General features: G+C 34.5%; 1 protein-coding gene and 1 long non-coding RNA gene across 2 annotated transcripts; one reads left to right on the top strand and one right to left on the bottom strand.

The window, feature by feature from the left end:
- The first annotated feature begins 800 nt into the window (after window positions 1–800).
- LOC132030743 (diacylglycerol kinase 7-like) lies at window positions 801–16,622 on the top strand. Its single transcript, XM_059420482.1, has 12 exons — window positions 801–1,363; window positions 9,115–9,237; window positions 9,396–9,533; window positions 9,612–9,697; window positions 10,218–10,305; window positions 10,683–10,758; window positions 12,049–12,131; window positions 12,996–13,066; window positions 13,568–13,645; window positions 14,136–14,223; window positions 14,921–15,037; window positions 16,243–16,622. Exons 1-12 carry the CDS (start codon window positions 1,031–1,033, stop codon window positions 16,399–16,401), a joined length of 1,440 nt encoding a protein of 479 aa, XP_059276465.1. The 5' UTR covers window positions 801–1,030; the 3' UTR covers window positions 16,402–16,622.
- On the bottom strand, window positions 12,163–12,642 carry LOC132030744 (uncharacterized). The gene is made up of 2 exons (XR_009408086.1): window positions 12,466–12,642; window positions 12,163–12,387 (listed from the first exon to the last, which is right to left on the bottom strand). It is a non-coding gene; the product is annotated as an uncharacterized LOC132030744 (long non-coding RNA).
- Window positions 16,623–18,132: the final 1,510 nt, after the last annotated feature.

Here is an 18,132-nt window from a genome sequence, read left to right as displayed (position 1 = left end):
TTTGTTTATTCTTATAAAAAAAGAAGGATCACATATTTATATTTGAAAGTTCTTTAAATTTAAATTTCTTATTTTACGTTTAATAACATGTTTTTATAGCCACATTTTTTTTTAATAAATTGTTCAAGATCACTAATTCTAGGAATACTTTTGGTGTGCATCAAAAGCTTAAAATTTGCAATTAATTAAACACTCCTATATAAATTAAAATGTAGGGATTAAATGGGAGCTAGAAAGAAGGAAACTAGCAACAACGAAGGATATCCTAACCAATTTAATAAACTTTATATTGAAAAATAGACAAAAATGGATATATCGTATAGCTTGTGTATTTTGTATGTCCTTTCAGGGATATTTTTGAGTTGTATCACATTAGTTTTCATTTCTGCAAGAAACTAAAAATGAACTATTTAGTAAATGAGAAATGTAAAAACACAAATAAGCTTCAGATCAATAGCAAGTTGGTCTAGATATTTTACCATTTTTAGTATTAATCATATTTTGTTAGGAAACTAGTATAGACAAATGTATAAAAACAAACTTTCATGTACAATCTTCCTAGACAACTCAACACTTAAAAAGAAAGAAAGAACGAAATATATCTTGATGGAGAAACCAATGATATATATTCCGTCGATTAAGGCCCTAATAACTGTAGTTTAATTAATATTTTAAATATAAATAAAAAATACATATGATTGTGTTTTCTCCATTTTTATTAAGTGTAATAAATAAAATTAAAGTAAACAGTAAGTTTTTCTTTTCGAAGGAGTATTTTACTCTATAATGGTGTACACCGAATCAATCGTCATTCGAATTTCGAAGAGACACTGGGAATGTGGTAATATAAGTGGGTCTTAGGGGTAAATGTGGAAGAGTAGAAATCACTTTTTGAAAGTCAACAAATTCCCTTGGCACTCTGGCATATATATATATATATATATATATTTCCTTTAGCGCATTCTTCTTGTTTGTGAATATAAGTAGTACGTATATACTTTTCAACTTCTTGTCAGAATAGTAAAGGGAGATGGATTCTAGGAAAAGGGCATCCGGTAGGTCGTCGGTTGTGGAGTCGATGAGAGGAGGTTTTACTTTGGCAGGAGTCAGGATATCAAAGGAGGATCTCCGGAGGAGGATCACTATGCCCGAGTACTTGAGGTTGGCTATGAGGGAGGCTATACAGACTAAGGATATCGACTCTGACACTGTAAAACGACATTTTGACATGGCTTATGATGCCGGCACCGACATTCCTCAGCCACCAGAGGGGCCCATCATAGTCTTCATTAATTCTAAAAGTGGTGGCAGACATGGCCCACAACTTAAAGCTAGGCTACAGGAACTCATGGGCGAACAACAGGTCATCTTTTTTCCTCTCTTTTATTCAACTATTTCTGCATATATGCAACTCCGCTTCTTATTACACCTATATAAGTAGATACTACAGTTTTTATTTTTTATCTCACTAAGAAGTGATGCGATTTTTTTAATCTATTACTTTCTCCGTCCCATAATAAGTGTTACCTTAGCTAAATTTTTTTGTCCATACTAAGTGTCATCTTAGGAAATTAAGACATAAATTGATTAGTTTTTTTCAATTTTACCCTTGGACAATAAAATAACATCTAAATGATGATTGAAAAAGCCACATAATAACTTAGTATTGTTGAATTTCTAATGTCAAAAGGTTTACTTCTTGTGCATGCTCTAGTTGAAAGGTAAAAGTAATTTATTTTTATTATTTAGTGGTAATTTGATAAATTTCACATTGCATTATTAGTTTCTTAATATGCGTGTTTTTCTTAAGATGACACTTATTATGGGACGACGGAGGGAGTACCTTTTTTTTTTTTATCCATTCTTCGCTTTTAACAATTTTTGGGAATTGATAGTGGCTGTATTTGGTTGGGACATGGGGTGTACGTGTAGTATGCTTGTTATACTACTATTTTTTTTTTTGTTAAATAACACCTTGTGCTTATGCTACGACTTCTTAGTACCTCTTTTAATTTTTATTGAAGATATGATTTCTATTTAAATTATCGAGACATGTTTTAAGTTTTGAAGAGCACCTTTTGAGTAGTATCTGTTGTAAATTTGTCATGGGCTCATGGCTATGCTGTACGTAAAGTATGAGCTAAATTGAGCAATTACGAAAGCGACATTTTTTGTAAAATTTGGTTCACATTTTATAAATTCAGCTACTAGTAAGTGCATCCAAGTTTATACCTACAATGTAAAAATCAGGAAATTAACTAGTGACATTTGATTGTTTCAACCCTTTCGACAATACAAGAATTAGTTTCATAGTACGTAGTTCGTGTTATACTGCTTCTCAGAGCATATATCTCGTCTATTAAGTTTAGTATAAGTATAATTAAGGAGTAGAAAAAATACAACAAGGTGACATAAGCTGTTCATCATATGGCTGAACAAATTTAGTAGGCGTTTGGCCATCAATTTTCAAACCATGGTTTCAAACTAGCGTTTGGTCATCAATTTTGAGTCATGGTTTGAAACCTGGTTTGAAACCATGGTTTGAACTAGGGGTGGGCGTTCGGTTCTTCGGTTCGGTTTTATCAAATTTCGATTTGGCTATTTCGGTTTTGGTTTTTTGAAGGTGGACACCGAACACCGAACCAAACTAGTTCGGTTCGGTTCTTTCGGTTTCGATTTTTTGAAGTTTGGTTCAGTTCGGTTCGGTTTCGGTTTTTTCAATTCGGTTTTTTTGATATGATATTAGAAGCGATTCCATTTATACTAATTCATATTCTCAAAAGCAACAAAACATAAAACTAACAAATTAAAATCAAAATCAAACAAACAGGATATACAAGAACAGAAAATCATAACCATAATATAGGATTACTAGGTGTTATATACATACAGTAAGAATAATTAAGATAACACATAAAGGACATACATTAATCCTAAAGACACATCCTACTCACCTTTCTTTTTTAAGGATATTTGATTTTCTCAATTGAAGTAGAAAATTAGGGATATAAAAGCAAAAAAGAGCTTATTACAATTGGGTTTTTTTGGGCTTAAACTTAATAGGTCTGGACTATTTTAATTTTTTTGGATAATGTATAAATTTTGGTTTAAATTTCGGTTCTTCGGTTCGGTTTCATCAAAGTTCGGTTCGGCTATTTCGGTTTCGATTTTTTGAAGGTGAACACCAAACACCGAACCAAACTAGTTCGGTTCGGTTCTTTTGGTTTCGGTTTCTTGAAGTTCGATTCGGTTCGGTCCGATTTTTTGATTTTCGGTATTTATGCCCAGCCCTAGTTTGAACCCAAATCATCCAAAAAGCATGATTTGGGGTTTGAAACCATGGTTTCAACTTTTTTAAATACAAAATTTAACCCATAAGTTAATATTTTGTAAAAAAAGACCCATAAGTTGGTAAATATTTTTAACAATTACCCCATCAATCATTTACCAATCTCATTAACTTCCACTAACCTTTATTTATGTCTACCAACCTTTAATTTATATGGGAAGATTATATTAAGTAGTAGTTACATTACTATTCATGTTAAATTTTCGTTTTTCTCATCAAGTAAAGTTTGATTAATTGATGTTGCATTTTTTAGAAAAGCCTTCTAGTAGTGTACTAATTTTGTTATAAACTATGATTTGCTCATTTAGTAAGATTGTATAAGAATTGAGAATGTTTTGATAGTTTTCACAATTTGTGGGGTTTTTATGTCTATAAGAGAAAATACAACTTAAAATATTCAAATTATATATCCAAACATGATTTGAAATCAGATTTCAAATCATGTCCAAACAGGGCCTTAGTAATAGTTAATTATGCACTACAGTTGGTCCTTTTTCAGGCCAGCTATCCTATTTTGCTGGACCTCCTGTAAGTCCAAGAAAAAAGGAACAATACTGCAAGTATTTGATGAGTTGGAATATAGTTGAAGCATAATGATAAAAATTAAAACTAATTAAAAACAGCTACTCTAAGCTAGTTAAAACTTTCTTTTATCCTTTAAGGGCATCTCCAATTCATTGCATCATTTTTTACATTAAAATGGTGCAAACACCAAAATAGTGCAAATTAACTTCAACCCATTGCACCATTTTTTGCACCAAAAAAGAATATTCCTTTTATATTCTTCTCTCTCTTTTATATTATATTATTTTCTTTTACTTAAATTTTATTTTTAATTTCATAAAAAAAATTCTTTCTTTTTTACATATCCATCCCATGTAATTCATAATCCTTTGTTATATAATTATTTAATATAAAATTATTTTATACTATAAAATTTTAAATAATATAAATTGTAAGCAAATATTATACGTTATACATATTAATGGATAATTCAAATAAAAGTGAAATCATTGATAACATATAATTAAATAAAGACTATTACATTAAGGTAGAATTTATTTTAATTTCTACATAAATATTCAACTTTCATGATTAGTACGTTGCTCCCATATATACGAAAATTAATTTATAAAACTTACACTCCAAAATTAAGATGTAAAATTAATATTATAAGATATTACATAAAAAATAATTAGGTATATTAGGAATCTAAAATTATAAATTAAAAGTGTTATATAATAAAAAAATAATAATAAAATATTAATGAATAGTAATGATGTAGATGAACAGGTATATTAGGAATCTAAATGTAAAAATTAAAATTTATAATATGTTAAATTAAAAGTGTTATATAATAAAAAAAAAATTATTAATGAATAATAATAGTGCAATGAATAGTGTTGCACCAAATTTGGTGCAACACTATTCATGCACCAAAATGGCGCAAAAAATAGTGCAAGGTTAGAGCTTCAAAATATTATTTTTTACATCAAAATAGCATTTGGTGTAAAAAATGGTGCAAGGTTGGAGATGGCCTGAGTACTTTTAGAAAAGCGCCATTTAACCACGATTTCAAAAAAATGCGGCAAAACGAACCAAAAAAAAAAAAATACAACTTTCTCTACGATGTGATCAACCGACGCCAAAATTCGTGGGCAAATTAGGCGGGTACTAAATTTTACTCCCTCCCTTTATTTTTTCATTTGCCCCCATTTATTTTCTATTTTGCTTTTGTTTTCCTCTTTCATCAAAAACTCTCTATACCCAAATCGACAGCTTCACCCAAAATCCCACAGATTCACCAAAAAATTCATCTGCTTCACTGTCCCCAGCTTCAAATAGTAGCGAAAAGTGGTGGAATCACTTATTCCAGGTAACAAATCTCTGCTACCCGGGGTTTTTTAGTCAATTTTTTTGTTCAATCTTCAATGGGTTCCTTTTAGGGTTTGTGTTTGTGCAAAATCTTGCAAGTATCTAGGGAAAGGAACGATTTTGGAAAGACAATTCCCTATGCATGAAGAAATTTGGTGTTTTTATTATGTTATTGTTCATACTAGTCATGGATGAAGAATTTTTGTTAATTGAGTTATCTGAAATTTTGTAGCATATATGTAAGTGATTTCTCCTTTTCTTTTCATTTCTGAAAAATTGAAATGTGTTCATAGCGTACTGTCAGTTTACTTTGTTTACGTTGCCATGAAAATAGATGTTCAACATACCTTTACTAATCTTTTTGTGCTATTTGGATTCAAGCCTTCATTTGGTGCTAATCGATACTGTTAGACACCATGCTTTAAGGATTCTGTTGTTTATGCCTAAAATGAGGATTTAGCTGCTAATAGAAATGGACTTGTATTGATGATTTAGGCACAGTTTTGGTTATGGGTGTGTTTGGTATGAAGGAAAATAAGTGAGATTCTTACTTATTTTCTTGTGTTCGATACGTAAGCAGAAAATATTATCCTAAAAGAAATGCCAGAGAGAATTCCTATAGCTATGTGTTATTAATATGCAATTTTTTCTTCTGATGCTCTTTCAACTAAATGATGAGATGAAGAAAAATGGAAAGCAACTAGTGTTTGTTTTAACATTGAGAGATCTTTGAGCTTTCGAGGACTTGATGGATCATTTGAGATTGAGATGAAGAGCGAGGTCTCGGGGTGGGTGAATTCAACTTTAGGAAATTTAACTACAATAGTTTCCAGGGAAGTGAAATTTAATAATAAGATAAAGTTCTATCTTAATGATACTGAAAAAAGGGTACGACAGAATGTGAGAGAAGAGACACTAGTAAGTGTATTGTCTGATACGGGTATCACGATTTATCAGACCACTATAAAGAAATTATATCCACTTAGTGTGACCACTAAGAATTTGCCTTCGATGGAGAATGATACAATTCTGATGCGTACTGATTTAGACCATGAATGGAGGGAGAGGAAGTCCATTGGGGTTTTACTGATTTAGACCAGGAATGGACGAAAACTGCAGCGTCCACCACACCTGATGGCTTTTTTTGTCTTGTGTCTTTCACTCTTGAACTTGTCAGTTGTCATGCAGTCTGGATCAGTATCTTTTGGTCTGGTTGTCCTGATGAAGCTTTGGAACTATAAATTAATGATGAGTGTCCATGTATACTCCATCTTAGATTAATTTCTGATGAATATTCTGGTGTGAAAACCATAGTATATACTTGACGATCCCATCCAGTCAATGAAACAGTTTCATTCCAACATGATTGACAAGAGTTGGATTGCAAAGCCAATTAGATCGGATGAATTCTCGGATGGTGTAGTCCAATTTTTGGACTTTGCTTCTTACTTGTGAGTTGTGAACACTTCTTAGAGTTTGTGTGGGATTTTCCTGTTTCGGAAGCATAGTGCAATCCGAAACCACTTGTGACCACATAAGAAATTGACTTATGTAATTCTAATATCCCCATTTGTGTTGAGCTTAAAGTCTTCATGGCTCTGGATATGTCCAGCAGACATTAATGGTGTTTCTAGGAAAAGGAATAGGGTAATTTAGTTCCACAAAAGAAAGGGGAAGTGTACATCTAAGGGAACTCATTATTAATTAGTTTACTAGAGATCACATTTAGATCTTCACAGTATTCTAATATCCCTATTGTTCACTGCAATCCTCTTCCTTTACTTCCCTTCCTATTTTACTTATCAACTAAATTGTGAATCCATAGCACTTCTTTGTTTAACTTTGCTGCCTTCCATTAACCAATCTAAGCATTGGTTAGAAGTCAAAGGTAAAAGGATTAGAGTTGACCTTCATGTTTTCTTATTCTAACTTTGCTGCAAAAGTAAGTTGAGCCATGTTTTCTTATCCTAGGTAAGTATGTAGATGCAAAAACAGAATCCTAACTATGACATACACATGCTAGTTGCTAGGGTAATTTCCAGTTGTTTTCAATCCCCACTTCAACAAGTTAATCCAGAATAAACTACAAAGTCATTTAGTCCTCTTAAACAGGATATGTGTCATTAGGTAAAATTTATCCTCCAAACCATTCAGATATATATCTTTACTGCAAGTTGCAAAAAAGCTGGACTTAATTCATAAAATAAAAGAGTTTCTCAGTGACCTTGTCCACATCCATATGACTAGCAAGTGCTGCACCAGCAGTTGGTCCGAAACCAGAAACAATATTTAGAGCACCTGGAAGAAGTCCAGCCTGTTAAAATTCAAGACTTATACATTCTCCCTCTTTTTAGTGTCTTTAAGTAATTTATAAGTATTAAATTCTTTTAAAGCAATTCCTACAGGAGGTCCATCTGTTAAAATTCAAGAGTTATACATTCTCCCTCTTTTTAGTGTCTTTAAGTAATTTATAAGTATTAAACTAATTAAAAAAAGCTACTTTAAGCTAGTAAAAACTTTCTTTTAACAATTTCTTTCTCCTATTTTCCTTAATGGTCCTGCTTGCTTTGTGAATGTGATACCTGAACACATCCATTGAAGGTCTAAAAGTCTTCAGGGCAAATATGTGGATAGCCCTATGTTACATGAGCTTGGGCTACCTGAATACTGTCACAGGTTGGTCCGGCTTTTACGAGGTTAATTAGGATATATTTAAGGGTTAATCCAAACTACTAATATCCTACCTATCAAATAAGAAAAAGCAAACTACTACTAATAGACATACCAGATACATTCTACCCGGTTATGCCTTGGAAAAGTGAGCAGTCCACAACATAGTGGAACATCAAAGTGACAAATTAAGACAAAAAGGAAGCGGGGACTGACTGTCTTCTCTATCTGCTGTTTTACTGTTTATCACTTACCTGTTAGATGACATGCAAATGAAATCTGAAAGTTAGTGGAATTGCATATAGTTTAGATGTTGGGTATACTGATCTTTATTTTGTGGGGATCAAATCAGTGGCGGATCCAGAATTTTCATTCAGGGTTCAAAAGAAGCCTGAATCACTGTAATTCAGGGTTCGGAGAAAAAAAGAAGCTAAATATACACTGTAATTTTTTGCCGAGGGTGTTCAAAAGTTAATATATGCACATAAACACAGAAAATTTACCCTATATATACACTGTAATTTTTTGCCGAGGGTGTTCGGGTGAACACCCTCGACAACATGTCGATCCGCCCCTGGATCAAACGGTATGTGCCAGCAAACACTGTTGATCTGCCTAAGAGCTGGAACGGTTTGGGAGTTTCAGTTAGACAGAACAAATGGTGGAGATTGGTTTCTGCTTGTATTTGGTGGACAATTTGGAAAGAGAGAAACTCTAGGGCTTTTGATGATAGGGGTAATCATGTGCAGGATATTAAGATGAAGTGTCTACTTTTTTGTTTCACTTTTGGTGTAAAGAATGCTATTTAGAGGAGGAGGAGCTTTCCTTAATAGATTTTATAGGGCAATTGTAACTGTTTTTTAGGATTTTTGTTGGCTGCGGGGACTTCTTCTCTGTAAATATGGCTTCAGCACTGCCCTAGTGCTATCAATACCAATGTTACCAATTTAAAAAAAAATCTGATCTTTATTTCTGAGTATAGTTTGTCAAGGCATTGATTGTTTACTGGATTAAATTTTAAGCTTTGTGGTTTCTCTGATGGCACTTTTTTGTTCTCACATTTCTTGGCAGGAGGGAAATTACTGGTTTGGTTGTTTATATGAGAACATCCAGTTTGATAACCATATCGTGTAAAATTTTATGTTGAATTTTTATTACTGTATCAAATGGTATTGATTTTCTCTCTGTTTTTTCTGTGTCTTAACTTTAAAACATGCCAGGTTTTTGACCTTTCAGTTGTGAAGCCTCATGAGTTTGTTCAATATGGATTGAGTTGCCTGGAGAAGTTTGCTGCTCTTGGTGACAGCTGCGCAAAAGTGACTCGTGAAAGGATAAGAGTCGTGGTATGGATATGATGTTGAAGTAATTTGGACCCTTTGTCAGTAATTCAGTAGTAGATTTTCAAGTGCACTTTTCTGGCATTTTAGATTTGTTATCGAAGAACTAACAATCATAAAGGAAATAACAATCAGGGAGCTATTTATTCAATCCGGTTTGGCAGGCAGCAGGAGGTGATGGCACCGTTGGATGGATTCTTGGCTGCCTTGGAGAGCTTAAGAAACAAGGTCGAGAGCCAGTTCCACAAACAGGAATAATCCCACTTGGCACAGGAAATGACTTATCCAGGAGTTTTGGATGGGTAAGCTTCTATGTGCATCAATTTTCCAGCTCTTGTTCTGTCTAGCCTTTCTGAACCGCCCTAAAATCTACTTTTCAGGGGGGCTCATTTCCTTTTAACTGGAAGTCAGCCACAAAAAGTATTCTTGACAGAGTTGCAACAGGTCCAATTAACCGTCTGGATAGGTGATGTCTTTTGCATAGTTCTTGGTAGCATATTTTCAAGTTTCATGATAATGATATTGCTTTAACTTACAAGATCGTCAATTTAATTGCTGAAGATTGTTTTGGATTGAAGTGCATCATTAAGATTTTCTCTTTGAAATCTCTATTTAAAAAAAAATTGTTTATCTACAATTTGAAATTTGGGCCCAATTTATTGAAGCCCTACTATTTGCCTTGTATTTGCTCCTTGGTGCACAACAATGAATTCCTTTTCTTTGTTTTATTACTTGACAATGTTTCCTCCTCCTCCTTTTTCTTGTGGAATTAACATTTCTACATCAAAATGCCAGTAGTAAGTCCAATATGTTCCTGATGAACTCGTGCTTTTAGCAAACTTAATGATGGATTTCTGGCACTGGTAGGAAATATTAACTTTAGGAAAATATATTTCATTTCTCTTTCTTCTTCAATCTCTATCTCAATAATGTGTGGCTTGTTTATACTCCGAGCTACTTAATGAAACTACAGCTTTCATTTGCAGTTGGAATCTTCTAATATCAATGCCGGCTGGGGAAAAGCTGGAAACACCTCATTCTCTAAAACCTACTGAGGATGCATCTCTTGATCAGGTCATTCTACATTCATTTTTACAAATTTGTTAACTGATATATGGACATGCTAATTACTGTTGCTTTCTAATTACCTTGGTGTTAGATGCTCAACTGGATAAGTACTGTTCCACTATTTTGTGGGTGATTACGTATGTTTCCTCCATTGAGCTTATCTAGGCTCTTATTTGTTTGCTGCTACTCTGATGTCTTTCTTAGATATTTCATCTTTATCTTCAATTAAATGCACTTGCCAAATGGTTATTCAGTCACAAACTGCTGTAATGAATTTCTTTTTTAAAATTACGCTATTACTTTTTTCTTGCTATGACACATGATAAGCATATGTAATGTTTGTTTTCTGTTTTGCCGATTTGTTCTGTGATTTTGTTGTGCAGGAATTGAATATTGATGGTGAGTTGCCCAAGAAGTTGTCCAACTATCAAGGAGTATACTACAATTACTTTAGCATAGGTACGATGATAAATAGATCATAGAAGTAATTAACTGTCAAGACTCATTTCACATGAATGTTAACTTAGATTGTAAGAGAGCGTAAGACGTAAGACCTAAGCTTTACTATATCACTAGCATTAATATGAACTTTTGAGATCTTAATCTATAAAGTTAGTCCATAATGTTTCATAACAACCTTCTTGCTCATGTCTTCTTTCCATCTTTATCAATTAGTAATGGTCACACTGAAATTACTGCTCTTACTAGATGATGCATCTACAAATATCTGCCCGAAATGGTTTCGCTGTTATAGGCCCCATAGTATAGTCTTCTTTTGTAGGGTGATTTACGTAAGCAGAATTTTGATTGTATTCTCCTTTCAGTAGCTCAATGTCTAGAACCTCTTATGAGAATTTTTCGGACTTTCTACTGCACTTACTTTTACATGCAAGTGAGCAATTATTTATGTATTGATACTGGTTTGTTTGCTAAAGAGTAAAAGCGTGCCAGAATAAATGCTATGTTAGCACTTCTCTTATATCTGAAATTTTCTTAGATTTGTAATACAAAGATCTTTAAGGTCAACTGAGGCTTCTCTTATGGTCAACTAATGCAATTTGCTTAAATCTTGGACTAATGAAACATGACTGTTAGGGATTTCTTTTGCTTTTTTTAATCTAAGTACAATTTGTCTGAACTCCACTTCTTTCAATCTGCAAAACTGATTTTTTTTTTTTTTTTTTTTTTTTTTTTGTGACAAGGTAAGATTCTGAGCTTTACCTTATCAAAATAATAAAAAAAAGATTTAGGTAACATTCTGTTGATGTCAAACTAGCACTAATCTTTGCTGGAAAAGATGTTACAGATAGTTCAGATCAGCAATTTGATGTAGAGTAGCATTTACATCAGGTACAACTACCAGTCTGCACCAAAAAGTTAGACCTACGTTTAAGGCTAATTACATTTTCCTTTTTGCCTTCAAATTCTGTAGTATTATCCAAGCTGTCCACCAAACTGCGGGTGGAATTTAGTTCCATGTTCTTTTGCCTTCTTAGTGACTCCCTGTAAAATCGTCTTATAGTTTTAATAAGTAAAGGAAAGAAAAAACTCTCGATGTCTACACATCAAACCTTGCTCAGCCTTCAGAGAGCAAGATATCAAAATAACAACTTAATGAAGGTAGAATAACCAACAAAGGAATCAGAATTATTCACTTGGTTGTTACCACTTTCAATCATTTTCCCCCATTTGGTCTGCAAGATTTTAAAATAATTCTGAAATAACTTGTGTCTATAACTTTCTATGCAGGAATGGATGCACAGGTAGCCTATGGCTTCCATCATTTACGGAATGAAAAGCCATACCTTGCACAAGGTCCTGTATCAAATAAGGTTGGTGTTTTTTGTTACTTGATCGTTAAAATTTTGAAGTACTTTTAGTGCCTTATTAGGGAATCTTTTGACCCTTTTTTTCCGCTCTTCCTATTACCCGATTAATTTGAAAAAGTGTCTACGCTTGTCAAATGAAGAAATGTGGGCAAGCAACAGCTATCATAAGGAAAGCATTGAAGACGTTCTAATAAAAAATTTGTTAGAACAATTATTGTCGAATCTATGTCAGGAAACTCTATTTTATTTTCACGCATACCTGTTGAAGGTAAGGTCTGCATACATTTTACCCTCCCCAGACCCCACACTGTGGGATTTCGCTGGGTATGTTGCATACCTGTTGAATATAGAAAATGTGGTTGCACTATTGCATATAAATCCTTCAGGATACACTTAAAACCATTAAAAGCTGAAAGTATCTGTTTTGGATCTCTAAGACCATTACTGGGTTTCCTGTGCTTGGGTGTCTTTTAATGGAAAATTCAAACTTTTCGGCCTCTCTTGAAATAAGGAACTGGGGTATCCAAGTAACTTCTAGAACTTCCATAACAGTCATGTTGTATGGTCCTGTTTTTGTTCAAGCAATTATGTGTCATGAACTTATTTGAGATATCTCATTGCATAGATATGATTGTTAGCTGTTTTATTGTCTTTATTAGTTGATGGGTATTTTATTGCTCCTTCACTGAAAGTGTATTGCCATCCTAGGATGTATTGTAGCCGCTTTTCTCTTGTGTTTGTTACTGTGAACCTACATGTATAGTTTTTTGCACTTCATATTTCTAACTGATAATTTTAACTTTTCCAAAGTGCTACTTTAATTTCTTGGGACAGAAGTTCTAGGTATTAACAAAGCATTTATTACAGTTGATTTACTCAGGATATAGTTGCACGCAAGGCTGGTTCTTTACACCATGTAGCAGTGACCCTTGTTTGAGGTTAGAATGACTCACTCCATACCCATGAATCCCTGATGCCTTTTAATTCGTAGCACTCTGGTAGTTACCACGTTCTTTATCAAAAGTTGTTTCTTATGTAACTTCTTATGTTGATTACTTTCAGCACTTCAATTAAATTTTCCCTTTCCTTAGGAATACCTGATTCTTGTACAAGAGAACCTCTTTATTTCATGTTCCAACAATAAAATAACAAATGCAGTTTTCGCCTCCTATTCCTTCCAACACATAAGCTTGGAGATGTTGACTTTTTAGCTTCAAAATTGTTCTGGAACAATTTACTTGATTTTGGTATAATTTCAAGTTTTGTCTTGTTTCAGGAAATATATTTTTCTCCTAATTGTTATTGTAATTGTTACTTCAGAGAATTGATTGTTTTTAAAGTTGTACTCAATCGTGCTTTTCGGGCTGCCCTGTACTCAATCATTCTTTTCATCTCTCATATCTTTTTCAAGATTATGTGCTTACTTTTATCGATGGCAGGGGATTGAATAATATTTTGCGACTATATGTCAAGAAGGTCAGCAGCTCAAAGTGGGAGCAAGTCCCTGTTCCTTCAAGGTTGATTTTGTCCTGCAGTGTTTATTGCTGTGTTGTATTTTATGTCTGTCATGTAATGCAGAATCGCTTGGATAACTTACTATTATATGTGTCTTGTTGTTCTGATTTTTTGACTAAGAGCCAATTATATTGTTCTGTAATACTCACTTTGTTTCTAAATAAATGGTGTATTAGGCTTTTCATTTTGTTTCAAAGTAAGTGGTGCTTTAGGATTTTAAGAAGAAATTGATCTTATTCTTCCAAAATTACCCTACTTAAATAATCAAGAATCATTAACTAGCTTTTCTTTTTCTAGGCATTGATTAGGGGGTAAAAACACTCCTAATTTTCTATGAGTGAGCAATTTCTTAAGGGGTGTACATAAGCTAAAACCACCACTTATTATGAAACACAGGGAGTATGAAATACAATGCTAATACATGTTTTTTTTTTGTTTTTTTTTTTAATTTTTCTTGTGCGTTCATTTTCCTGTTGTTCTGTCCTGTTGTAGTGTTCGATCTATAGTCACCCTGAATCTCCCTAGCTATGGCGGTGGAAGGAATCCATGGGGACATTTGAAGCCAGATTACTTGGAGAAGGTACTCTTTTGTGTTAGCTGTGTAGTATTCAGTGGCTTTGGTGTATAATTAATTTAGTTGATTTTTGTATTGAATACCTCCTGAAGAATCTTTTTCCTCAAAAATATTAGTCATTTCTGAAACCAATGATAAACTAGGATTATCTGGTTGGAAATTAATGAACAGTTCAAATAGAATGTATTAGCTGTTATGTTTATGTTGTCAGACATATCTTTCTACAAAATTCAGTTTGCAAAAGTTCTGAATATGATCCATATTCAGAAAAACTGTTTTCAGCTTCTAATCAGCTTTATGTTTTAGGTACCATTTATTGTATAATTCTGTAATCCGAGAAAATGATTGAGCTTCTAGTCACTTCAAGTTTCAGGTTCTGCATATTGTGTACTTTCCCTACTTGCAAGAAATTATTTGATCAAAAAGCCCAAGGCCCTTAGTGGTATTTTTCTCAAGGTTTTGCAACTTGTAATTTTTAAACCTTTGAAAATTGGTGTGTTAGTGCAGTATATCACATATTCTCAATGTCCTAACTTTATCAGTACCTAGAATAAGGTCGGAATAAACTTCAGGATAAAGATAGGAAGTTGTAGCCACTTCACATCCGATTTGAAGATGAAAAGCTGACATAGAACATACTATTAACTGTTATACATCATCAAAAGTAACAATGAATTCTTTTTGTTTCCCTATGAAACCGTAGAGGGGTTTTGTGGAAGCCCATGCAGATGATGGTTACCTTGAAATTTTTGGCCTGAAACAAGGATGGCATGCTTCTATGGTTATGGTTGAGCTCATCTCTGCAAAACACATTGCGCAGGTATTTATCAAGATTTGGTAATAATGAATTAGTGCAGCAGATGCGTACGTGTTAATCACTGATATGTGTCCTCTCTATTTCATTGATTATGGTAATCATAAACCTATCAAAAAAAAAAAAAATTAATTAATCATGGTAATCATTACATGCATTGCTTCATAGACTTTCCAACAAAAAACAAACCGGGAAGGGGTTATCTACTATATCACAGGAAATTCCTCTTGTTGTACCGACTCCAGCAAAGTTTCTCCATCATCTGTTAAGTTTAGGCCCTTGCATGGCAATTTAGTTAAAAGGATATCTGCAGACACCTGATAATGGTCTTTCAGGAATCTGAATGATGCTCTAGCTTTTTATTATTAGGTTTGAGAAACCTTTTGTCCTCATTTTGGATAATAAATTCTCAACACATCCTAATGCGACAGGTACTAGAAATGAAAGAGATAGCAGCCTTCCAGGGAGCATATCTGATAGTGCAATTGAGCTTATATGCAATAGCGCAACTGTATTTTATCTATTCAACAGGGACTCCTGAGGATAAAATAGAGCTTTGTGACATAAATTTGGTTTGCGTAGATACTGAGCTTTTTTTTTTTTTTTTTTTTTTTTTGAGGAAATCTCAAATAAAATGGAGAATGATTCACCAACATGAGGTCGTAAGAGGGAATGTGATCATGCCATTATAAAGAGATGCACCAAAACTAATTGGCACATTTAGTAGTGCTTCTCAAAATTGACCTTGATGAAATTTTGGAAGCCGTGTTGATTTGAAATATATTTTCTGAAAAGAAAAAAATATCTTGTTTAATTGCGTATGGTTGAAAAGATGATTGACCATTCTTTAATTTTTTAATTTTTATAGTTATTTTTCTGAATACTTGTGCCACTAACTGATGCTTTGATGTCTGTTCTAGTAATTACATCACGGTAACTTACATCTCATAGATTTTTTTTTTTTTTTTGAATCAAAACCTCTTTCGGACCAGATAAACTTTTACATGGCCATCTCATGCATCTAAATTTCAATGTTGTTTAAACAAGATTTGTTCTCTCACACAGAATGTCATATGCTTGTATGCATGTTTCTCATCTTTTTGGTGGGATCACATTTGTTCTTAATGAGATTGTTCTAGCTATTCCTAGGTGGATTTGATGGACATTTTTGAATGAAAGTTTAACTGTATACTTCTTTTCCTACTTTGTAGGCTTCAGCAATTAGATTTGAGTTGCGTGCGGGAGAGTGGGATGAAGCTTATATGCAGATGGACGGTGAGCCATGGAAACAACCAATTAACAAGGAATATTCAACCTTCATCGAAATTAAGAGAGTACCATTTCAGTCTCTCATGGTCAATGGGAAGTAGAATTTGCTGGTCGTTTTCTTGCTCCAAACCTTGAATTGTAGCTTTTGTTTTTTTGGATGTTTCAGAATTATAGTTTCTTCTGTTCGTGTAAAGTATTTCCCCCTTCTAGAGCTTTTACCAACCATTATATTCAGAACCAAGGTCACGAAATTGTTGCTTATTGGCACGTATACGTACAATATGTTTATTATAATTTATACGCATCGACATATTATCTGATATATGAGCAAATTATGCAACAAAAGTGAATTACATAAATATTGTAGTGTTGATTTTTTCATGATTTTGAAATGACTCCCCCCCCTCCCCCTCGCCCCAACAACAACGCTCACACTTATTAGGGCAGCGACAGTAACATGTGGTTTAGCCACATCTATATATCTGTATAAAGAAGGGACATAGGCCCGGCGACATGGCACGTCTCAGAAAACAGCATCTGTATTTGTCAATTATCTCCTATTTTTGCCAATTCTCCTTCAATTCTACTTTAAAAAACCAAGAAAATAAAAGAATGAAAATAAACCGGTTATTTGTTTTACTACAGACTCCAAGGTATGGCTTTTTCTCCTCTTTTTTCTTAGGCTAATACACACGACGGGTCTCCAAACGAGGGTCCTCGGTGTTTGGATCAAATAAATAAAAAAATAAGCTACGGCTTGCTCACGTAAGCAATCTGTATCGGTCCCAGCCCGTTTGGTACGGACCGGTACAATTTCAGGGCAAATAGAGCTGGCTCGTCTGATCTCGGAAAACCAATAAGCTAATGCACACGACGGGTCTCCGAACGAGGGTCCTCGATGTTTGGATACAATAAATGGAAAAATAAGACGCGCCCTGCCCGCGAAAGCCATCCGCATCGGTCCCCTGCTCGTTTGGTACGGACCGGTGCAATTTCGAGCAAACGAGCCGCTACCAAAATCCGATCTCGTAAAACCAATAGGCTAATATACACACGATGGGTTTTCAAACGAGGGTCCTCGGTGTTTGGACCAAATAAATGAAAAAATAGGCCGCGTTGTGCCGTGTAAGCCATCCGCATAGGTCCCCAGCCCGTTTATTATGGATCGGTGCAATTTCGGGGCAAACAGAGCCGGCTCGTCCGATGTCGCAAAACCAATAGGCTAATAATACACACGATGGGTCTCCAAGCGAGGGTCCTCGGTGTTTGGACCAAATAAATGAAAAAATAAGCTGTGCCGTACCCGTGTAAGCCATTCGCATCGGTCCCCAGCCCGTTTGACATAGACCGGTGGAATTTCAGGGCAAACGAGCGGGAGGCTGTCCGTCTCGCAAAAACCGTTTAGCTAATACACACGACGGGTTCCAACGAGGATCCCTGTTTGGACTAAATAAATGAAAATACGCGCCCGCCCGTGTGTTTAATCCGCACGGCCCCTGCCCGTTTGTACGGACCATGCAATTTCGGCAACAGAGCGACTCGTCCGATTTCCCAAAACCAAAAGGTAATACACCAGGGGCTCCAAAGAGGGGCCCCTTTTTTGGGCCTTGGAAAAAAAAAACCCCCTCCCCCTATAACCATCCTGGTCCCAAATCGCGGGAGGAAAGGAACCGGGGGAAACGAAAAGGGCTCGCCCGCCCGATCCCGGGCCGGGGTCGGCCCCAGCAAAAATACCCCCAAAAACCTTTTTAAAAAATCCGAAATCAAAGCTAAATGGTAAACCCCATACCCTTTTTAGAAGAGGGACATGCTTTCAGAAGAATTACAAACCA

The sequence above is a fragment of the Lycium ferocissimum genome, chromosome 9, assembly GCF_029784015.1.
Source record: "Lycium ferocissimum isolate CSIRO_LF1 chromosome 9, AGI_CSIRO_Lferr_CH_V1, whole genome shotgun sequence".
NCBI classification, from domain to species: Eukaryota; Viridiplantae; Streptophyta; class Magnoliopsida; order Solanales; family Solanaceae; genus Lycium; species Lycium ferocissimum.
The sequence above is the reverse complement of the archived record's forward strand: the minus strand, read 5'-3'. Positions and strand labels throughout refer to the sequence as shown.

Excerpts from the sequence above, each read along its gene's own strand:
- LOC132030743 (XM_059420482.1), top strand. The coding sequence starts at position 1,031 with ATGGATTCTAGGAAAAGGGCATCCGGTAGGTCGTCGGTTGTGGAGTCG. Across the intron at positions 12,132-12,995 it reads AAGGTCCTGTATCAAATAAG|TTGATTTACTCAGGATATAG; the intron begins GTTGGTGTTTTT and ends CATTTATTACAG. Across the intron at positions 15,038-16,242 it reads CTGCAAAACACATTGCGCAG|GCTTCAGCAATTAGATTTGA; the intron begins GTATTTATCAAG and ends CCTACTTTGTAG.